General features: G+C 33.6%; 1 protein-coding gene across 2 annotated transcripts; it reads right to left on the reverse strand.

Moving 5' to 3' along the window:
* Positions 1-1,783: 1,783 nt before the first annotated feature.
* Positions 1,784-25,017, reverse strand: LOC113065833 (6-phosphofructo-2-kinase/fructose-2,6-bisphosphatase 2-like). 2 transcript variants are annotated; one of them, XM_026237370.1, is made up of 17 exons: positions 24,723-25,017; positions 23,713-23,844; positions 23,478-23,607; positions 21,277-21,402; positions 20,293-20,389; positions 19,922-19,988; positions 18,117-18,191; positions 17,941-17,997; positions 17,472-17,596; positions 14,741-14,948; positions 10,423-10,569; positions 9,173-9,277; positions 8,461-8,590; positions 8,164-8,226; positions 7,036-7,100; positions 5,290-5,481; positions 1,784-3,181 (listed from the first exon to the last, which is right to left on the reverse strand). In XM_026237370.1, the coding sequence occupies exons 3-17, from the start codon at positions 23,521-23,523 to the stop codon at positions 3,128-3,130; spliced, it is 1,557 nt and encodes a 518-aa protein (XP_026093155.1). In that variant the 5' UTR covers positions 23,524-23,607; positions 23,713-23,844; positions 24,723-25,017; the 3' UTR covers positions 1,784-3,127. The 2 variants fall into 2 exon arrangements, with proteins under 2 accessions (XP_026093155.1, XP_026093156.1); XM_026237371.1 differs by lacking the exon at positions 23,713-23,844.
* Positions 25,018-25,379: the final 362 nt, after the last annotated feature.

Here is a 25,379-nt window from a genome sequence, read left to right on the forward strand (position 1 = left end):
AAATAATAATAATAATAATTTATTTAAAAATGTAAAAACATAATGCAAAGCATATCAACTAAATGCACAGGCTTTTTATATTACTATGGTAATTATAGGTAACTAAAACTAGAAAATAAGTAATAAATAATAATAATAAATAATAATAAATAATTCATTGTTTGAAGACAATGAAGACTGGAGTAATGATGCAGAAAATCCAGCTTTGATCACAGAAATCAATTATATTTTAAGGTATATTAAATTGCAATAATATTTCAAAATGTAACTGTTAAAGGGGGGGGGGGGGTGAAATGCTTGTTTTCACTCAATCTCCTGTTAATCTTGAGTACCTATAGAGTAGTACTGCATCCTTCATAACTCCATAAAGTCTTTAGTTTTATTATATTCATAAGAGAAAGATAGTCTGTACCGATTTTTCCCGGAAAAACACGACCGGCTGGAGGCGTGACGTGTGGGCGGAGCTAAAGAATCACGAGCGCCAGTAGGCTTTTGCGTTGAGAGCGTTTGGAAGCTGTGACATTACCGTGAAGAAAAACCATCATCCAAAACAAACCATGGATAACAGTCAGATTCAGCGTATATTTATGATCCAGAATCAGATCCAGAGACTGAAACTGAACGAGAGCAGCAGCAGCAACGACTCGCTCCGAGCGGGGCTCGAACCCGGGTCTCCGATTGGAGGCAGAAGCACTAACAAGAAGGCAGAGATATTTGAAGCAGTTTTACTCACCGCCTGCGGTTCCAACACACAATAGTGACCCTTTTTCGTTGGGACTGCATTATCCTTAAGAAATAAACGATACGCAAATCCATCGTCAAACTGGGCCTTGTGAACAAGCATCTTCGAAATGCAGGGAACAAACACAAACACTTGCACAAACACAAAACTCCGTTGATGCTCTGTAAAAATAAACTCCATCCACTGTTCCCTTCGTGTTTTTTTTTTTTTTTTTTTGGTAATCTGTGCAGGGTTGTCTTGCCCTCGCAACCAAAAACACACTTCTTTGTGACATTTCGCGACGCTCTCGCTCTGATCAGTGAAGTCTGTTGTGCTCTCAGTGCTCTGCTATACGGGAGCGCACTCTTCCGGCAGAAGTGCCTCAGGACCCATTTAAGGAAATTCCGCTCCATCTAACGTCACACAGAGCCATACTCGAAAAAAACTTTCCGAAACTTGTGGCAAACCGGAAGAGGTTTTTTTTGGAACAAAAATACTCCTTCAAACGTACAACTTAATTTTTGAAACGTTGTCCATGTTTAGCATGGGAATCCAACTCTTTAACAGTGTAAAAAACTCAGTATGCATGAAATTGCATTTCACCCCCCCCCCCCCTTAAAAAACTAAAACAGTAAAAAAAAAAGTTTGTTACTTGAATAAAATAAATTATGAATGAATTACAAAATAAATAATAACAAATATATATTTCAGCAAGATTTTAGTTGAATTTGAAGCTCTAAAATAAAATTATACCTTTATTAAAAGATAATAATAATAATTTAAGACAATGAAGACTGGAGTAATGATGCAAAAAATTCATCTTTGATCACAGAAATCAATTAGATTTTAAAGTAGGCTATATTAAAATAGAAATCCATTATTTTAAATTAAAATAATATTTCACAATATTACTGTTTTTAAATAAAAAATGACAAAAACATAAAATCACTAAAACTTTGAAAATAATGTGAAAACAGGAAATATAAAAAAAAAAAAAATCCAATTCAAAAGATTGAAAACTACAATAGCATATAAATTATGGTAAAATAAGAGAAAAAAACTGCACTTGCATCACCGTCTGATTTATTAGATCACAAAATGTTTATCAGTAGATTAGCATGACATATATATTTAGTCATAACTATAACAGTGGTATAGATACTGTGATGCAATGAAACCAGAACAAAAAATGCATTTTCTGTAAGACATTAAAACAAAGGACTTGGCTCTGAACTAAATGTGATCCAAGAATCTGCCCTCTACGTGATCTGCTGTTTTTCAGGCTTTGATTTGGTCACACTTTGGTTGCGAAGCACAGGCACTTACAGATCTGATCATATCAAATCATGCAAAAACCTAATTAATAACAAGCTGCATGATGCAACAACAATGCAAACTTCGATTGATATAAACACGTCCTTAACAGGCCATCATAATTCAACACACATTAAAAACATACTAAAAATCGGACTAATTGAACTCAAATTTCTAATTACACAACTATTTAATACAGCCTTTAAGAATACCCTTCTGAGGCAAGATAAAATCATAATGTATATAATGAAGTATAATGAAAGATAACCAAAATGATAATAAACATTCATACTAATTTAACTGTATAAGTTTCAATATTCTCAGTAATATTAAACGTTCTAATAGACCTAAGACCTAACTGTGTAATTAATGTGCATATGCTTCTGAAAGTCTAAATCAAGTTTCCTTGAGTTTCAGCAGTTTACAACAAATAAAACCGTTATTTATAAGAACTACCCTGATGTTCCTTTCCAGAACATGCTTTTCACAAACATTTTGCTCTGTCACATGACCTATGACATCATGAGACTGCAAGACATTCGTTAAGTTCGATAATACATTCAGCACAACAATCAAAACCAGAAAGCAGTGTATATAAATGAGAAAACATTGACACCGAGAACACCACAGAAAATGAACAGCTAAAATTATTAATTTTATAAAACATTTAAAAATATCCAATCAAATTTGCCCTTAGTGAATCAATCAATACTAAGGTAGTATGAAGAAAAGAGCGCAAAAGGAGTGCTTGAATATTCCCTTCTTTCTTATTTTTTTTGTGCATGGTGTCTTTAAATATTATGATTCAGGAGAGCCAATCACCTTATTTGGCATAAGCCACGCCCACTCAATCCGTTTAAGCTGTGAACCTACTTGCTAAACTAAGTCTTCCTTGCATTAAATATGGAGTATTTCAATCAATAACTCCCATCCTGTTTTGATTTTACCGCGCTTGAGGACAGACGAGGGTTGAGAAGAGCGGATGAAGGCGTCGCCGGCGCTACTAATGTTACACAAAGCAGTGTTCATGAATCATGAATGGAGAAAACATTTCATTTGTGTTGGGTGTCACACCGCTTTCTTTGTGTATAGTCACTCTTGGATGGTGTCTTTCGAGTCTGACGGGCTGAAGCAGTTCAGTATTTCCTATAAGACAGAGCACAAAGGTTACTCACACAGATTACCACATAAATAATGCCTGACAGACTCTTAGCTAGTCAATACTCCAGGTAGAAATTATATATATGTGTAAGTGTGTGTGTGTGTGTTTGTGAGAAAAGAAAAAAAAATTGACACCTGATGGAAAAACTTAAATGACATGAAATGACCATTATATCCTGTAGATGGCAGCAGAGACTCACTCATTAGTTTGTCAGTTTTTTTTTTTTTCCATGTCTTGCTTTTGGATTTTTTTACGAAATGACTATGAAGTATAGCAAGTGCAGGAAGTCACAAAGTCTAAAGTCTCATGTCATTTAATAAATAAACATAAATAAATAAGCCCAGACACCAACAGCATTACAGGGTTAATTATTTATTTAAACTAGATAGTTGCTAAATATTTAAAGCATTATTATATTATACCATTAAAATAACCTCAATTTGTAGTTGTCAGATCTGTCCAGTTGTTACCATCAATCGCAGAACAATTTAGCAGATACACTCGTTGAATTTTTTTAAATCGGGTTTGTCATTCCTGAAACCGTTTACCGTATTTTCCGGACTATAAGTCGCACTTTTTTTCATACTTTGGCTGGTCCTGCGACTTATAGTCAGGTGCGACTTATTTATCAAAATTAATTTGACATGAACGAAGAGACATGAACCAAGAAAAAACATTACTGTCTCCAGCCGCCAGAGGGCGCTCTATGCTGCTCAGTGCTCCTGTAGTCTACACTGAAAACAGAGAGCACCCTCTCGTGGCTGGAGACGGTAATGTTTTCTCTTGGTTCCAGTGTGACTTATATGTTTTTTTCCTCATCATGACGTATTTTTGGACTGATGCGACCGAAAAATATGGTACGTGGACGTGTGGTCCTCTTAGGGGCCGTTCACATATCGCGTCTTTTGCGCTCGTAAGTTCGTTATTTCCAATGTAGGCATGCGCGCTCATAATGGAAGCGATGCGGTCGCAGCGCGCACGCGGTGCTACGCGCCCGTATTTTCCAGGCGCGTCCGCATGTGAACGGCCCCTAAAACAAGCAAAACTTTTCTTCAAATTGTGAACGTATCATGTATAGAAACCGAACAAAGGGCGCTTCCCTTACAGCTTACTCACACAAAAACTCCAGATATAATCAATAACTAAAAACACAATCAATCTCTTATTTACACTGTGCATGGTTGCTTTTTATTTTGCTGTAATGGGAAGATCTGCGAGCGTGTAGAACTCATAGAAAACATGGACGTAGTGTCCATGACCTCACCCACAGGTTTCTGAAGAGCAATTCTGAAGCCTAAAGTCTCAGGCACTCCTGAATAACGGCCAAAGAGGCGGGACGTGGGTGGAGTTAGTTGACAGTGGGTACAGCAGCAGCAATCCACCTCTCACTCAAGTGGCCACGCCCTTAATTAATGCAGAAATTTAAGGCTTAAAATAATTTAAACTGTTAGTTAAAAAAAAAAATTCACCACCCTTTAACCATGAAGGTTAAAATTAGCTATATAGACCAAAACCACTTTTTGTTCCAGGTTGTAAACATTTATTTTCAGCTGTAAAGTTGGGAATTTTAACATGGTTGGCTTGGCGTTAATCTAAATTTTGGAGCCAGTCTCTAGCGGCCAGTCGAATAATTGCAGTTTAAATCACTTCCGTGTTGGTTTAAAGAAAGAGACCGGAAGGGTGCTAGAACTACGTAAACTTGCGAAAAAAATTCAAATGTGTAGCGGATCCTACAGTAAACACCTCTGATTGGCCATTGCTTTCAACAGAGATGCCTGTGATTGGCTATAAAATCACCAGAGAGTATTCTCAAACACACGGATGACTTCAAGTGGATAAAGAATTGAGTTGGTACTAATGGTACTGTAATTGTAAAAATTGTAAAAAACATATATAGAGACATTTTAGAAATTCACCAGAATTCAAATTGGCAAATTTAGCCAAAAGGGGACTAGTTTGCATCCCTGATTTGGCTCATATTTGTGCCTGTTTTGTGATCTCCCGGGGTATTTATATACTCAGTGTGAGTTTGGAGTTCTGCGTACTGTAAAGCACACTGAACGAGAGCATTAAGAGCTCAGACAAAACTAACCTGGCTCTCGCTCAGCTCCTCGCTCTCCTCCGTCTCAGGGAATCGCGTGGCTGATAAGGCATGAACGCTTGCGAGCCGGGGCCGGTTGCCAGCGCTGAAGAGACGGGGCCGCTTGATTTGATCCTGACTAGATAGTGGTGTGAAGCTGTTCCTCCTCACCAGAGTGTGCGGCACTGTTTGTCTGGAGCTTCCCTGGACACACAACAGCAAGTGCGTGAAGACTAGGACAAAAAGGCATGTTCATAAAGGGCCATGCTTCTTAAAAGTCAGGGCTTCTTGCATCATAATGTAGTTCTTTATGACTATCCTCCACATTCTTTCTGCCTATCATACCTCTACTTATATATGTAAATGACATCTGTTGTGATTGGCTAATGGCTTTGCTTGTAAGCAGTCATATGATAATCTGTTAATACGTTTCGGTGCATTTTACTCGAACTCAGCATTCTACATTTATTTCTATTTTTATGCACATGTTTGATTATTGTAAAAATGTATTATAAATAAAAATTATTATTATTATGTAAAGCACCAATGCATATAAAATATTATTTGTAAATAAACTTGCTTTTCCTTCATGTGTTCTGATCTCATAATGGTGCCCATTTCTAAGCTTGGTTTCTTTAAGGGTCTCAAAAAAACAATAATAATAATAATAATAATAAACATGGCAACAGAAATTCCAGGACATATTTCACCTGAAATTAAAATAAAAGAAGAATTTGAAATTATAAGTAACACTTTACTTAAAGCTTTTATGGATTATAGGTATTCATAATGTAGGTTACAATGCATCTTAATGGATAATTGTAAACAAAGTTGAAATGCATTATAATATCTGAAGGTTGTTTATCATGTTTTAATGCATCATACTTTCTAAAGGTGAAACAATGTATATACAATTATTATAATGTATTATAACAATGGTTATAATTATGCACGAGATTATTAACTTCTTTTATAATGCATTATACATAAAGGCTTTAAGTAAAGTGTTACCAAATAATATTTTACATAAAGAAAATGAAGTTTATTTTTAATTTGATTAAGATTTAAGTACATTTGTACAACGTAATTATACAAAAATCTTATGAAGAGAAATAGAAAAAAAAAATCCTTATAATTACAGGATTTACCTATCTTTTGGACAGACTGGATTTGATAAAGTCAACTTATTTATCCTCAAACATAAAAAAAATGGTTCTAAAGTGCAACAACCCTCTGTTTTCCATGTTATATAAGCTTTTAAAAATCTAACCGTAAACTAAAGATGTTGATGCACATTAAATTAAAGCTCGGGCTGGCAGGGAAACTCCCCGACTGCCGCCCAACAGAAGAAACAACATGCTGATCTCATCCGAAACAATATCAAGCCATAAACCAGATCTATTCTGAGACTGGAAGAGAATCTCTGACCGCGGCAGACCTGTGGTTTGTACGACAGACTTACACTGCAGAAACAGACAAACAAACAATGAGCAACTCTGTCAGTCTTTAGCTTTCTGTTAAAAGACTCCAAGAGGTCATTCTACTCCTGATTTACTCAAGCTGTTTGAGTTGGACAAACCACGCGATCCCAAAGATATCAGGAAAGAATAAACTTCCAGAATCATTCTGAAAAAAAAAAAAAAATTTCCCTGAAGAAAGGAAACATATTACTAAACGGTTGCTAGTAATAACAGTGAAGCCTGTTTTAGCAAACACCACAAACGCCGTTGGTCTTGTGAAGGTTATACATCTCCTTACGAGTGGTCTGTCCCGGTGTGTGTTCACAGCTTCAACTTTTAGGTCAAACATGTCGACTTTACAGCCTGAAACAGAGAACAAACAAACATTAAATACTGAAAAATATCTGTATGCTGCTACAGTATTTAAATCTCACAATAAGGGTAATAATAAAAATATGAAGATATGTGTAATTACCTGAAAACATTCTTATATTATTATGAATATTCATTTATTTTATTAATAACTATTTTATTCGGTACAATATAAAGTTGTAAATCTAAATTATATATATATACACACACACAAACACACACACAGATATAGGTGTGTTTGCAAGTGATGTTAGTGTCTGATCACTGTGTCATAGCTGCACTGAGGAATAACAAACGTCCAAAATCTGGACCACTATTTTTTTTTTTTTAGAAAGAAACAAAGCATTTTGTTGAACAAGCATTTCATCATGACTTGTATTTATTTGACTGGAGTGCTATTACATTAATGAATGAGCTCCAGTTAGCATGCAACTTTTTTATAATAATCTTTTGGTAAATAAGCATGCACTAATGCAGAAAATAAGGGTGAAGGCCCCAAATAATCCTTGGTTTACAAGGCTGAACTGTACTGGCTTCATTTCAGGAAGCTGAGAAATCTTTGAAATTAACAGATAAAAAAAAATAAAATCAGATTTGCATTTATTCTAATCATTTTGGAAAACGGTGACGTCCTTGTCTCAAGACGATAATATGGAGATTTCTAACATTATTAATAAAAATGAAAAAACTATATTTCTTATCTTTAGGTTCTTTACTTGAAGCTCAGTCACTAAATCGTCCTGTGACTCATTATCTTACAGTACCTTTAATTGAATTTCCATGAATATTAATTACACAAAGACTTGATTTAACCCCGTTCTCTGTTTCGGAGGTCCAAAAAAAAAAAAAAAAAAATGTGTAACATAGTTACCCAAATAAACCTGCCGGCCTGATATGTTGGAAGCATTACATCTAAAGCTAGCAGCTGATGTTATTACTCAACCATAATTTACCGTATTGAACTGTATCTGTTTGTATGTATATAACATACATATATATTAAACCAGAAGACATTAAACACTATGAGCTTATGTGAATGAAACACAACACATACCATACGCCACTGGGGTGAGTTTCAGGACCACATGGAGGGGGCACTTTAGATACGGCAAATCATCTGTGCAATACACCAAAATATGAGAAGATCTCCAGACATTATGAACACTAATGTGAGTCAAAGAGGCTCTTCTGTGCTTAGAAATAACATTTGTTAGAGCATCACTTCTTTGAATGCTTATTACCTGAACACCAGCCGTCTAGACTCTACAGTACATACTCGTGTTTCTAATTATAGTTATTGTTAAGTGATATGATTTGAGTGTGTGTGTGTGTGTGTGTGTGTGTGACGCACCGGCGCTCTTGTCCAGGAAGTAAGCGAGGAGGCAGCGCATGACGGCCTGGTGACAGATGACCAGCACATTGCCTTGTCTCTCCAGCTCCATGATTACTGGCTCCAGCCGCTGCACCAGATCCTGGTAGGACTACGGTAAGAGAAGAAGGACAAAACTCACTGCTACATTTAAATGTTTTTTTGTTTTTAAAGAAACTAATACTTTTATGAAGCAAGGATGCATTAAATTGATCAAAAGTGACAGTAAGGACATTAATGAATTTACAAAATATTTCAAATAAATGCTGTTCTTTTGAACTTTCAGCACCAAAATATTGTGCAGCACAACTGTTTTCAACATTGACAATAATCAGAAATGTTTCTTGAGCAGCAAATATTCAAATTATGCAGATTTCTGAAGATCATGTGACACTGAAGACTGGAGGAATGATGCTGAAAATACAGTGGAGCATCACAGAAATAAATTACAACTTAAAACTGAAAAAAAAATGAAATAGAAAACAGCTATTTTAAATGGTAATAATATTTCACAATATTGCCGTTTTTACAGTATTTTTGATTAAATAAATTCAGCCTTGGTGAACACAAGAGACTTTTCTTTCAGAAAGTGGGAGTGAATTATTTTGAGTCCATTCAAAATAGTTCATTACTCAGTCTAAATTTGAATCATGGAAAAATTATTATTAAAATGTGGGATCTCTAAATGGCGTACCTCTCCTCCTGGGTATCTGTAGTGGTATTTGTCCTGGTCCCTGAGATAATATTCATCCGGACATGTTTCTTTAATCTGTTCATATGTCATTTCTTCATAGATTCCCTGATACAAACAAACACACACATAAAAAAACAATGCACAAACAACACAAATGTTTCTCCGTCACTTCAGATGTTTTGCAATAATGGGATTTATTTTTTTTCTGTTTGCTATATAAGGAATGGTTCACCCAAAAATACAAATTTGCTGACATTTTCAGCAGGGCAAGACATAGACGAGTTTATTTCTTCATCAGATTTGGAGAAATGTAGCATTGCATCTGTGTCTCATCAATGGATGCTCTACAGTGAATGGGTGCCGTCGGAATGAGAGTCCAAACAGTTGATAATAACAACACAATAATCCACAAGTACTCCACACCTCTCCAGACCATCAGTTTATGACTTGTGAAGCCAAAAGCTGTGTTTTTAAGAAACAAATCCATCATTAAGGTGTTTTAACTTCAAACCATCACTTCTGGCCAAAATACGAGTCTAGAATCCATAAAAACGCTCCAAATAAAAAAGTCCATCTCCGGGTGTCTCTCAGATCTAAATCCACTGATATATTTTATTCAGATCTGTTTAGGACTGTTTCGGCTTGTAAATGGTGCTCGATACGTGCAGATTCCTCAGATTCAGAAATCAGACGAGACGACTTTTTCACAAAGCAATATAATAGACTCATATTTTAGCTGGAAGCAACAGTTAAAGAGTTTAGTTTCTTATAAACACACAGAATTTCACTTTACAGGACATTAACTGATGGACTGGAGTGGCTTGGGTTACTTGTGACGTTTTTATCAGCTGTTTGGACTCGCATTCTGACGGCACCCATTCACTGCAGAGCATCCATTGGTGAGACACTGATGCAATGCTACATTTCTCCAAATCTGATCTACATCTTGAGCACATTTAGATTTTGGGGTGAACTATTCCTTTAATAGCAGTTAATATCAACCTTATTTCCCACTGATGTGCAGGCAGACTTTCATTACACTCATGGCAAAGTCTTCCCAATGATATAGCTGAATTCATTTTGGTGTGGTAAACGAGTTAAATATTACACACCTCCATTAAATCTGACTCAAATTGACTAATTGCCTGTTAACACAGAAAACACCTCTATTTTATAGGTAACGAAAAACAGCCCAGTGTTCATCTGAAAACCAGAAGCTGCTGTAATAAAAACAGCGGCACCCAACTCACAGCATCGATTTCGTTGAGGATTTTCCACTGTTCGTACGGGACGCCCAGCTCCTCGGCCGTCTGGATGGTGCGTCTGAGCTGACTGGTAAACACCTTCAGGTCTGGGATCTTCTGGTTTTCCAGGAATCCACGCAAGGCTTTAGAAAACTAACACAGAGCGGGAAAGATGTAAACAAGCCCATCAAACATTTCCCACCCATTTGTGGTAAAGGACTGACCCAGAGCATTCTGGGAATCAACACAGGGTGACAGGAAGCGGTTTTATATGTGCTACAACAATAAAAAAAATAAAAAACCATGATTAACAAATGGACTACCGGTACATACATCCCACTCTCAGCTTTAAAACAACAAAAAAATAAACACACTTTAAAACTCAGTTAACTTAAACCACATAAACAATATTGATTTTAATGAATTAATTAATAAAATAAATACATTTATAGTGAAATAAAAATTATATATACATATATATACACACACACACGCACATATATATACACACACCGATATGTGTGTATATATATATATATATATATATATATATATATATATATATATATATATATATATATATATATATTTATATTTATATTAGGGATGCACCGATCATGATTTTTCATGGCCGATTCTGATACCGATTTCCGATTTATTTTTTTCTTTTAAGCAACAAACAAGAAAGAAGGAAAGTGTGCATAAGCAAGATATTTGGTATTTAATAGGCCAAACTTGCTTTTGGCTATTGAAAACAATAACTGTAACCATCTTAATTAAAAAAATTAACAGCAGTAACTGCACAATAAGTAGCCTACAGTACATTCAATATAAACATAGATGGTACAGACATCAGCATTTAGCTTTTGTTTTTGAATTGGGTTGAAACTACATTGAACTGAAATTAAAAGATTAACTGTAACCATGTGAAATTAAAGGCAACAACTGCATAGTTCTACAATCCAAACAACACAATCAACACACACTCAATAAGATGTTTCTTAATCGGCATTCAGTATTTTAGTTTTTACATTTTGTTTAAAAAAAAAAAAAAGGTCTTTACCAGTGAGACTAAATAAAAGTATTCTATATAAATACATTTTCCAAAATGTTAAAATCAAATAATGTTTGTGCGAATAAAACAAAGATGCAAAGTGTTTCATTCATCCAATAATAATAAAAAAAAAAAATTAGGGTAATGATTCACATCTATATTTTTTACTTGAGCCAATGAAAAATAAATAACTTATTGTCTGAACTAAAAAAATATAGATGTGAATCATTACCCTAAAATGTTTTAATTGGATGAATGAAACCCTTTTTCTCAGTGCGCTACAGCAGGTGATTTTTAAATCAAATTAAGTCTATGTAATTTTAAGGTAAAATAAAAATAATCATCCTAATGCAGAACTGGCGTTTATTTCTGTCTTTTCCAACGTGTATGCAAGTTCTAATAAAAATAAATAAAAACATTTCAGTTTTGTCACAGTTTAGTCCGTTTCGTTTCTCATCCAACACGTGAGAAGCTGAGCTGAACTTCTCTTCAGGGTCCACGCGTGCTCAGGGCGCGGACCGGTACAGCTTCAGTGCACAGGAAAGGCTCGTGCAGCTTCAGTGCACAGGAAAGGCTCGTGAGGCTCGTGCAGCTTGAGTGCACAGGAAAGGCTCTTATTTGTGCACCAGTACACCAACGGCTGATCGCTTCCTGCTATCTGTGCCTCAGACATGTAGCTCTGCACTTACAGTGCTGATCGACTGTCTGTGTCCTGTATACTTCCACACAAATGAAATGACATAGCGAACGATTACAATGTAGTATGTGCACGCGAGCGCACTTCCGGTAAAAATCGCCCGGAAAAAGACCAAAAATCCGATCGCGTATTTTAAGCAAAAACCGGCCGGTTCCGATTTATGGCCGGTCAACCGGTGCATCCCTATACACACACACACACACACATATATGTATATACAATTGTATATATAAATTTTTTTTACAATAAAATTTATTTATTTTATTAATTCATTCATTAAAATCAATATTGTTTATTTGGTGATTTCAAGTTGCCAAAACAACATTTCTTATTTTATTCAGTCACTTGATGTACTAAAATAACTAAAACTAAATTAGCTCACACAAATAAAAGATCTTTTAATATTTTTATTATAATATTAAAACATAACCATGTTAATTATAATAACAACTTATATATATTTATATAACTTCTATATATATATACTTAAAAAATAGACTACTAAGTTTAGAAGTCTACAAATGAATTACTAAAATCAACTAAAATCGCATTTTCAACTAAAATTAAAGTGAAAACAAAAAAAAACACGTAAAAATAAACCCCAATTCACAATATTAAAAAACACTATAACACAGCCCTCCGTTTAAAAAAAAAATCTGATTTGCAAAATGATAAGGAGTTTATAAAATAACAATAAAAACTTTATATCCTATATAGTTTTTTAATAAAATTAGATTTCACAAATTGTGTGTATATATACATAATTTAAATATATAAATAATAATAAATTAAAAAAAAATATATATATATATATATATATATATATATATATATATATATATATATATATATATATAAATAAAATAGGGGTGGCACGGTTCAACTTTTTCACCGTACGGTTTGTTTCCGGTTTTAGAGTCACGGTTTTCGGTACTGTTCAGTATGTCCTATGTTTATGGAAAAACTATACTTTCTAATTAAAAAAAAAGGAAGAAGAATATTCTATCCAACTACAAGCAACAGCACAAATAAATATAAGAGAGTAAAGATACAAACAATAAACAGCATTAGTTTTTAGGTATAGAAATTTAATAAAGTAATCCAATGTAAAACAACATTGCATATTGGACTGTATAAATTAAAGATGGGTCTTTATTAAAGTTATAAAAGCCTTTTAATCAGGAGAAGTGCGTGATTTATTTGTTGTTGCTGGTCGATTAATATAAAGACTGTCACTTTAAGAGAATGCACTGATACAGTGGCCTGCATTCAGCCTGCTATGTCTGCTGTAGGATACTTACCAAAACAGGCATTTTGACATAATTTTTTTAGTGAATTTGTCCATTTAAAAGCAATACTACAGCGAGAGCTTAATATTTGCGCGCGTTCTGAACCGCGGGTTCGCGCGCTTCAGATGAGCGCAAGCACAAATCTTCCCACTGCGCGCGCGAGCTCGCGTCTTTGGCTCTTTACTGTTTAAACTGATAAAGCTTAAATGAGTTTAGGTTAAACACAGAAATCAACGTGTGTTGTTCAGGTCTCATCTTTGCACGCGCGCGCAATCAGCACCCGGGTGATGACGGAATAAATAAATGACTGCTCGCATAAAAGGCATTGAACAAGAGTGCATGGTTTGACCACGTTTTTATGTCTGGGAATCCAGAATGCGCATGCATGAACAGAAACATATATAAGCTGAACCCTATTTGTTTTACATGCTATTTATAGCAAACCATATTACAGATGCTTTGTCAGATTTAAGTTGAACCACGGTCCCAGCGCGTGCCGAACCGTGTGGGGTGAACCGAATGGTTCGGGTTTTTTCAGCGAACCGTGCCATATTTACAAATTATATATTCGTTATAGCACTGAATGCATCAGGAAGTGCTGCATGGGGTATGAAATCTCGGTGCTCTTTGGTTGTATGGGATAGTATAAATCACTCTATGTAGAGCAGCTAGAAGAAAGAAACAGATTTCAAAACACTTGCTCATTGAAATGTGTCTCTTTCTTCTAGCTGCTCTACAGTGACCAGCTGTTTCTAGTTCTAATAATTAACTGCTGTTAAATGAACTGAGATGATGTTGATTACACACACCCTGATACACTGAACACGTAGATGTACCTCTCACCAAAAGAGTTTTAATGTATAAAGCCAGTGATGCAATAAAGGCTTTTTAACTTTTCATGATTCAATTCGAGTGCCTTGAAGTTCTAGTTCTTAAATATATATATTCGTTATGTATCCGCTTTAATTGCACTTATCAAAATAACAAAAGTTTCATTTTAATGACGAATAGAAGTAATCAAAAAGTATAATTCAAATTCAGCGGAAATAATGTTTACAGAATAATTCATGCATGTGAAAATTAGTTTAGAATTCTAGCTAGTATATACAAATAGTTTGGGAATCGTGTTTGTGGTGTTTTTCTGCTGATTAAGTTTAATAGAAGACTTCTTCACCTAACAGACGGTTGTCGAAAGCAACATGCTTGGGCAAAACAGCCACTATTTCTGGAATCAGCACCTCAAAAGGAGTCACATACTGCTCATCCATCCATGATGTGTAGTACCTCTTTTCCTCTGCTGGAGAGCTCGCAGTCTCCTCCGATGTAGCCCTGGACGTTGTGCTGGCTCTCGCCGTGGCGGCAGATGTAGATGGAGTGCTTTTGGACATGAATATTCATCAGGTAGTAGACGATCTTGCTCTGGATGTAATCCTGAACGTGGTTCACCAGGAACCGCTGGCCGACGTTGATCAGCTGGATGAAGGACAGATCCCTGAAAGAGCCAGACGAAGAGAACAATTAACAAGCGACTGTTCCTGCATTTAAATGTGTAAGACACATGCCGAAAAATAATTAATCACCATTATATAATCATAAGATCAACTTGTACCTCATTACCTACAACAATGCCCTCCCTGGTTTAAAAAGCATTCATGTTTATGAGCAATCGATACCCTACAAAAGGTAAATAACTCTTCCAAAAAAAAACAAAAAAAAACTATAGATTTATTCATTTGCAAGTCAAGCATAAAACTTGCAGCCAAGTGTTTAAATTAAAAATGCTGGACTTTTTAAATAGTATGCTGTAGTAAAGTAAGTAGTATAATGCTAGAATTACATTATTTGTTTTTTATGATTTATATCTGTAAATTTGGTGTCAAAATTAATATCCTGATTAACAGTGTTGGTATCATTAACAAAGTATTACGAAACCTTTTTGGTAATTAAAATAAAATGTAAATAAAGTAAAATACAAATAATAGAAACAAAAATTAGAAATGTTGCCTTGGCGTACAACTAAAAATAGTTATTAAAATTGTAATATTAACTAATAAAAATGACTATAAAACATTACTGCTGAATGTGTAAAAAATATATAAATTGAAATTCTAAAATTACTAAAACATACTTCAATGAACACTATAAATATAATATAAATATTTAAAAACTAAGACAAAAAAAACCTTTACAAACAGAAAATGTAAAATTATTTTTTATATTTATTTTATTTTTAAGGAGTTTTCAAAATATAATAATAAATACTACAATAAAACATGAATAAAAATTAAAACTAAACTAACAGTTGATTCAAACTAGAGTTCAATCTAAATACATTTCAGGAACAACATACTGTAAGTTTTCCACTTATTCCTGTACAGTTAAATATAGTGTACCGTAATGTTATTCCTGTATATTTAAATATATTGTACCGTAATGTAATTTCTGTATATTCAGATATAGTGTACCGTAATGTTATTTCTGTATATTCAGATATAGTGTACCGTAATGTTATTCCTGTATATTTAAATATAGTGTACCGTAATGTTATTCCTGTATATTTAAATATATTGTACCGTAATGTTATTCCTGTATATTTAAATAGTGTACCGTAATGTTATTTCTGTATATTCAGATATAGTGTACCTTTATGTTATTCCTGTATATTCAGATATAGTGTACCGTAATGTTATTCCTGTATATTGAAATATAGTGTACCGTAATGTTATTCCTGTATATTCAGATATAGTGTACCGTAATGTTATTCCTGTATATTCAGATATAGTGTACCGTAATGTTATTCCTGTATATTCAGATATAGTGTACCGTAATGTTATTCCTGTATATTCAGATATAGTGTACCTTTATGTTATTCCTGTATATTCAGATATAGTGTACCTTTATGTTATTCCTGTATATTCAGATATAGTGTACCTTTATGTTATTCCTGTATATTCAGATATAGTGTACCTTTATGTTATTCCTGTATATTCAGATATAGTGTACCGTAATGTTATTCCTGTATATTCAGATATAGTGTACCGTAATGTTATTCCTGTATATTCAGATATAGTGTACCGTAATGTTATTTCTGTATATTCAGATATAGTGTACCTTTATGTTATTTTCTGTATATTCAGATATAGTGTACCGTAATGTTATTCCTGTATATTCAGATATAGTGTACCGTAATGTTATTTCTGTATATTCAGATATAGTGTACCGTAATGTTATTTTCTGTATATTCAGATATAGTGTACCGTAATGTTATTCCTGTATATTCAGATATAGTGTACCGTAATGTTATTCCTGTATATTCAGATATAGTGTACCGTAATGTTATTCCTGTATATTTAAATATAGTGTACCGTAATGTTATTCCTGTATATTCAGATATAGTGTACCGTAATGTTATTCCTGTATATTTAAATATAGTGTACCGTAATGTTATTCCTGTATATTCAGATATAGTGTACCGTAATGTTATTCCTGTATATTTAAATATAGTGTACCGTAATGTTATTTTCCCTTTTGGAGCTCATGTTTGTAAAGAGTATAATAAATGTATTTAAAATGTACAGTATGTACCATCCTTATAGGTTTTTCAGAGGTGCTAGGTTAATATTTGAACATCCACATCATTTGAACATTAACTCAACCAATTAGAAGGTATTTATAGGCACTGACAAAGTATTATTATCACACACACACACACACAAAAACATGGCAGAAAATGAACAAAACTAATTCAGTACTGTACTGCTCTCTGCTGGAGACTCAATGACATAACAAGAGAAAAGCTGAAGAGGGTGTTCAGGGCACAGATCAACGTTGAGCTGACTTTGAATATTATCATATAGTTAACCAAAAATGATAAAATATACAAAAAAGAGAAAAAAAAAAAAGGTTGCCCTCATCTTGCTAAATGTCTCCTCAGAGATCAATCAGCTACTAGATGATGTTTTCAGAAAAAGATAATAAATGGAAAGCCACTTTTCAAATGTAAACAAAATCATACTTGTCGTGGTCATCGGGGTCTAGAGGCTGATACGTGACTTTATAACACTCGATTCTCTTCAGGAAGTCCTCCATCACACTCTCTCGGCCTCTCTCAGGATAATCAGGGCTGGACACCTTCACATCCTGAGATCAAATTAATGTTAGGTTATGAAACAAACACGAGGTGACTGCCATCCAGTGATATCCTCTTCACTTTGATCATCATCGAGATATACACGTTTATGTACAACTTGCACAAATAAACGGGAAAATGTGTAGATTTTAGATGAGTACAATGTATCTATTTATTTTATTTGTATTTTTATTAATTCTTAACCGTTTTAACATAATAATTCAAAGCAACAAATATGTCCTCGTTAATATGAGCTCCTAATTACAATAAAATGAAGAACAGAAACAACTCTACTTCACAAAGCATAACTTCCTGTGATATGACAGGAGTGTTGATTTTTAAGGGTGACACTCACTAGTATGTTAGCAGCAATGACTTCTGGGTCGTCACAAAGTGACTCCACGAAAAACACCTGGAAACAAACCATAAAGAATCACATCAACGACTGCAAAAACCTCTCTCTTCAGGTTTATAGCTTTACTGATCTCTGGAAGCTCTGAACACAAACAAGAGCTAATATCAACCTCTGACCTTATATTCGTTTTCCTCCGCAAAGCTCAGGATGAGGCTCCTTCTCTCTCTGGTCGTGTTTGTGGCATCAAAAACCTGCCAGAGACAAATGATCACTTCACACAATGATCTCGAAGAGAAACAGATTAGGCAATATCTCATCAAATATAATACGTATAGTAGAATAATTGGTGCAGTCAGGTCACACAGAAGCTTTTATTTTTAATCAATTGGAATGACATTGATTTATTTTATGCTGTTTTTGACTGGTATAGAAACTGGTATAGCAAATAATTATGAAATGAAGGTGTGGATTTGAGTTTTTCTAATGACAATGTGAAATGGTGAAGAGATTAAACAGCATCCGGGGCAGTGATTGTTTTTTTATATTCAATAAGCTTTTTAATATTTATTTATTTTAAATATTTAATAATTTTCTCATTTTAATATTATTTGTATTCTTTTTTTATATCTGTATTTTATATTTCAGTTTTTATTATTTTAAGTAATTTTTGCACTTCTACAAACTTTTTTCAGTTTTCAACACAGCATTTAATGTAAGTTTAACTCATTTTAATTATGTGATTGCTTTTTTATCATTTCATTAAATATTTCTATTTAGCTTTATATTTATTTGTAGTTATTTTACTATGTGTATTTTTTTATTTGATTATTTGTTACTTCAGACTTATGTGCCTCTAGAAGCTTGCGTCCTGCAAGTGAACGTCGCTTGATTGTTCATCCCAAAGAAGCACAAAGTCACTTTTACAGACTTTTAAATTAAATGTTCCCTTCTGGTGGAATGAACTCCCCAACTCAATCCGAGCAGCTGAGTCCTTAGCCATCTTCACGAATCAGCTTAAAACACATCTCTTCCATCTTTATTTGACCCTCTAACTTTATCACTCACTATTCTAATTCTATTCTTAAAAAATCTAACTACCTTTCTAATCTTTATGTATTCTGTTTTCTTTTCATTTATTATGCAATTGTATGTGTGTGTGTGTGTGTGTGTGTGTGTGTATAAAGACCTCTACCACTAGCTTGCTCTATTCTTTTTTTGAATTCTATTTATTTATTATATTATTTAAAATCCCATGCTACGTGTACTGTGTTAACCTAACAGAGACTCGTTATAGCACTTATATATCATTGCTCTTTTTGTTGTTTTTGATTGCTTCCACTGTCTTCATCTGTAAGTCGCTTTGGATAAAAGAATAAATGTAAATATTTCTACGTATCTTTAATTTTTTTTTATTATTAATTTAGTTTAAGTTGTATTCATTTTATTATGTGCCTTGTCATTTTTACGATTTTGTAAAATATTTTTTAGCTCATTTATTTTGATTTGTAGTAATTCTATTATATGCTTTTGCCATTTTATAAATTTTCAAAAATCGATTTATCTTTATTTTTATTTCAGTTTAGTCATTTTAATACTCATCTCAATTAGTTGCAACACAGCATTTTAATAGTAAAGTTGTAGTAATTTCATTATGTGCTTATAGCATTTTAAATATTTCTTCCAATATCTGTTTTAATTTGCAGTCATTATATTATGTGTTTTTGTTAATTATTTTGTATTATTTCTGTTTAGCATTAATCTATTTTATTTCAGTATTCCTAATTCACCATTTTTTTTCCATCTCATTTTCCATTTTATTTCAGCTTTATTAAATATATTTAGTAATATTTTTAGTCTGTGGATTACAATACCACAACACACTCAGTCACACAAGTGGTTAACATTTGAGCTTGTAAATGGAGAAACACTAGTTTCAGTATGTGAAGAGCAAAGATTAACGTGTCCACAGAGCAGAACTTACAGCGATCTGCCCTCCCTCCTCATTCAGATAAGATTTCACATCCTGTAGAGCCACGATGGCACACTGTCTGAGAGAAACAACAGACCACGCTCACATTAAACTCAACAGCACTCATCACAGTACTAGATAAAGCTGACTGATCCCGACTCCATTCAGAGGAACTCAGAAGCATTCAAAAGACATTGATTCTTGCTCTTTGGAAACACAGTGTGATGTGAATATTACTTTACAGTGTGCCACACAGTGCAACTTCCTGTGAAACTTCCTCCTGATCATTTCCTGAAATGTCTGAAATGGGTTCAGGCGAGTCATTGTGCTTTAGAAACATCCTCTTGTCTCAGAGGTATTGGTGTAATGTAAGTGATACTCACTTTCTGATTTTCATGGCCTCTTCATTGTCATGACGGAAGAAGTCGAAAGACTTGTACGACTGTACCATCTCACGTCTATAAACACCCAGGTTAAAAACTGACACAAACACACACCAGTTATACTTCAGAGTAAAGCTAGTAGAATATATCATAGATGCAGTTCCAATGATAGAAAGGTACCCAGTTTTTCTTTTCGCAATTGCAAGTTATAAACCTATAAAACTGCTCTTTTGCATCTTGCAATTCTGTTTTGTTTCTGTGGTGGAATTGAAAAATATTTGCGACTTTTTAATCTCACAATTCTTAGTTTTTTCTTGCATTTGCAAGCTTATATTACACAATTTAAGTTAGTTTTTCTCACAGATCTGAGTTTATATTTCGCATTTCTTACCTTTTCTCACAAAAGCAAGTTTATATCTCATAATTCAGACTTTTTCTCACAAATGCGAGTTTACATCTCGCAATTTACACCACTAAATCATTTTTATACATGTATATATTTTATACACATCTCACAACTCTGACCTTTTCTTGCAGTTTTGTTTTTACGTCTTACGATTCCGAGTTGGGAGTTTATTCTGAGAACGATTGCAAGTTATAAACTCATAATTGCTATTAATTAAAAAATAATAATTGTTTACACCATCAAATAAACATGAGTTTACACATATATAGCTCAAAACTCTATTCAAAATGTGTCTCAATTCAAAATGAGAAAAAACTGTCATAATTGTGAGATATAAACTCATAAACATAAAAAAAAAAAAAAATTGTGAAACATAAAAATTGCTAGAAACGTTTTATTTTATCCCGTGTAGGAATCACACTTCCAGAAAACTTTTTAACATTTTTTTTTTATTAATCCAGATTATTAATTCTTCCTGGTTTAACTCAAAAAGAAATTTGGCCGTTTCATCCCCAGTAATAATTACATAACAATAATAATCAAGAACTCCATTCACAACACTGGATCATTTCTCTCACCTTTCGTGGGAACCCCGATCCAGTTGAGGTATCGTGTCAGCTTCTTGGATATGTACGTCTTTCCTCGGGCAGGAAGGCCGATCAATACGATGACGGTAGGGGAGTTGGTCATGTATGACGCCCATGCTATGAACATGATTGATGATATCAGATTGACACTCTATGTTTATACTCATAACAGCTGCACACAGTTCAGACGCTTCAGAGTTTGTCATGAGCCACATTCACCAGGATTTCACTGAGGGCATGAGGCTTTCATGCTGCTCAAGATATTGAGATATAATTGCTTTTTCAATTATGTATGAAAAAAGCTTGAGGCTGCCACGTGTTTCTGAGAATGAAACAGCAAAACCATATACCAGCCATGCATTCTTTTAATATTATTTGATTAATATTGTAGAATTTATTAATAATTTGAATAAGCTTATATATATATATATATTCAGTTTTAAGTTTGAGTAATTTTCTTATGTGCTTTTTGTTTTTACATTTCTATACAGCTCTAATTAATGTAATTGCAGCTTAAGTTTGAATTTTATTACATCAGCTTAAATCTATACATTTTAGTTAGTAGTACTTTTTTTTATTACATTTTCAGTTCATCTATTTTTTTTATTTTTTTCTATTTAAAATAAAATATATTTTATAAAATAAAATATCTTATAAAATAAAAATATATTTTATAAACAAAATTAACAAAATATATTTTATAAAATAAAATAAAAAATATATACCTTATTTTATATTATATTGTTTTAAAATATATTAATATTTTGAGCATCTCATCAGCAAACACATGTACCAGCCATGCACACTTTGGCAAATCAAATTTATTTAAGTATTATTTATATACTATTATAGTATTTATTAATATTTTAGATTTAGATTTTATGTTTATTATTTGTTTATTTTTTGTAATTTTATGATGCACTTTTTAAATATTTCTATATTGCTTAAATTTTTTTTTTCAGTTTTAGTTCAAGTCATTTTAGTACATAATTTCAGCTAGCTGCCAAAACAATATTTCTTATCTTGTTTTAATTTAGGTTTCATTTCATCTAATATTTATATTTTCTTATATTTAAAATAAAATTAATTTAAAGTAAAAAAAATATACAATAACAAATGACAAAATATATTTTATTATATTTTTTCACATGTATATTATAACTATATTTTTATATCAATTCCAATTGTTTTTTATTTTGGGTTTGTTTATTTATTTATTCATTTTTTAGTTGCAAATTACAACAATTATATATTTGAATGGGTTGCTATAGGGCTGCTAAGGTATTCAGGAGGATTGCCAGGACATTGCTAGGTTGTTAAGTGGTTGCTTATTGACCGTACATCACGTTGCTATGACATTCTTGCCTTTTCATCAATATTTTACTCTGCATTGAAGAAGAGAAACATGACCTGACACGCATCTCAACTGAGCTTTACATTCCACAAAAACACTGTCCGGATCCAAAGCTCAAATTCCAATCTGATTTATATTTCTCTGTCAGCTTGAACAAACACGTTAAAGCTCAACTCTCGGCTCTGCTTTTCAATGTCAGTCCCATGTTGAAAAACTAAAGCATTTCTTGATGTGCAAAGTTCCCATATGGCCATCACAAGCACTGCCAACTAAAACATGGGCTTCTGACATACTATACAAGGATATAAGAGAAGTTTTATCAGAAAAACACATTCATAACCACATCAGTACACTCTAAATGAGTCATTTAATAAGCATTTACCATGTTGCATACAGATATACTGTATACTGATAGAAAGGGAGTGCTAAGGTCCGTGGAAAAGAAAAATGTATATGTATAAAGCATAAATGTATAAACAATTTCAATTAAAAATAAATAAATAAATAGTCAGATTAAATTAAATTAAATGTGAAAATAAAAATAGACTAAAAAATAAATTAAAATTAAATCATAATAAAATAAATATTTTTAATTAATAAAATTATATGATATAATTCTATGATACAGAATATGATATAAATCAATAAATAAATGTAGTCAGTAATAATAATTAAAAAAAACGATAGAATATAGAACTATATGTTTAGCCAATCATATTTAAATTAGTAAAAACTGAGACTTTAAAAAATGTTTCTAGTTTGAGTTTTCCACAAAGTTTCAACCATTGAACATTCAATCAAAACACTGAAATGAGCATAAATAATAACAATTACTCACAGCATTTCTTCGCATTGACTCTGTGCTCCGCCTTCTTGTTGTCCATGACTCTTCGGGGCAGATTGACTATTTTGACGAACAGGTTTGAGGGTCAGCTCAGGTCACCAGAGGTCATTAGAGGTCAGTTCACCTGCGCAGGTACCACGAGACTCTGATTAGGTGATTATTGGCTTGACATAACTGATGTTTCATTAGCCTCCGAGACAGGGATTAAAAACCAAAGCTGTTTACTCACCCTGCTGCGGAGAGGACACAAACACAGGCACCATTTCCCATTCAAACGCAGTAAGAAATGATTGTCTATTAAAAGCTCTAGGACAGAGCAGGCTTAATGCGACCGATGTGCTTCAGGAAGTGTTTGTGCCTGCTGGAGATAAAGAATATAGCGCTAGAATGACTATTAGCGTCGATTGAGGAAAAGAATGGGCGGGGTTAGCGGCGCGAATCTTGACTATGATTGGACAAGCACAATCGGTGAAAATAATTATTATTTTATCGTTACTTTTCAAAGTGTTTTTTTCAGTTAGATGACATTAATGTTTCTCGGTTTAATTACTTCGAGTATAAAAAATATTCACATCGCTTATGGTAGAAAAGCGCGTGTCACGTGATAGCTGTTACTTTGTACAGCGGACAATAAACCAGATGAGGCTTTTAATAACCGTTTTGTAGGAGAGAATGGTGCGCGTTTTTATTTGTATGTCAGTTATCAATGATTGTTTTATATATACATATATAAACTTATAATATATTGTGTAGTATATATAGTATTTTATATACAAAGTCTATAACACATGTCTTGTATGCGACTGGAATCGCCCCCTGCTGGAAGAACCTCTCAATACGCACAAACGGCGCTGCGTCAAAGAACGTCTATGTACGAAGAAGAAGAAGAAGAAAGAACGTCTATGAACAGAGTCACGCCCACTTTTAGGGGAAAACAAACCGCCATACAGTATTGGATCGAGCGAGGTAGTGGACTAACCAAAGAGTTGTTGTGTGGTTGGGTGCACCAATAATGTTTATAAAACCCCAAATTTGAAATACATGGCTACCTGCCATCATCATCCATATCTTGCTGTTATGGAAATATCATAAATTACGTATGATGCTAATCGAAAGCTAAGCCAGGCTAGTTGTATGGCTGGACAGAAAAGTGCACCCAGTAGCTACACTAAATATAAAGATGTATACATTTAAAGCGGTTTACTTTCAAATACGAAGTAAAATCATTCACTGGCTTACCTGGTGACTTGATGAGGTACGAGTAAATGTCCCGGTAAGACACTTCTGGCCACTGGTGTACATCAGTTTGAAACTGGGAGAATGAAGGGACGTACATGTTTTTATACTGACCTAATTAAGTTTGTGGATGTATCATTCACGCTCTGTGGCAGGCAGGGTGGACATATAATTACTTGACATGTTTAGTTTTAGGGATTTATTAAGTTATTCACGACTGCTGGCTGTGTACGGACGTTGCTGTTTCTATGATAAATCTAGTTTATTTTCTCCTAAAAAGGAGGGGTGACGAAATTGCCAGTTACGTTCCCGGATGTGCCGGTGCGTATGACTCAAGGAAAACAATAATAAACGTGGTACTTTTACCGCTCAAAGGTCTGAACCAATCACGGTCTGAAGTCGCTGGGGGCGGGGTTTGTTGCGCTCCTCTGATTGGATACACTTAACATAAATCAGCAAGGCGCGCGGCTCATGTGTAGAGTCGAATGTAGAACGAAACTATAATTTAAATGTTTATTTGTTCAAATTCTAATCTGAATGAAACGTTTTGGATAAACATGAGAACATCAGAGAATAAATATTTTGTTAAAAGCATTATTTATGCCTAATTCTGAGACCTGCAGTGTTCAAGTTTTCCACATCAGCGATGATATATTGGAT

The sequence above is a fragment of the Carassius auratus genome, chromosome 48, assembly GCF_003368295.1.
Source record: "Carassius auratus strain Wakin chromosome 48, ASM336829v1, whole genome shotgun sequence".
Lineage (NCBI taxonomy): Eukaryota > Metazoa > Chordata > Actinopteri > Cypriniformes > Cyprinidae > Carassius > Carassius auratus.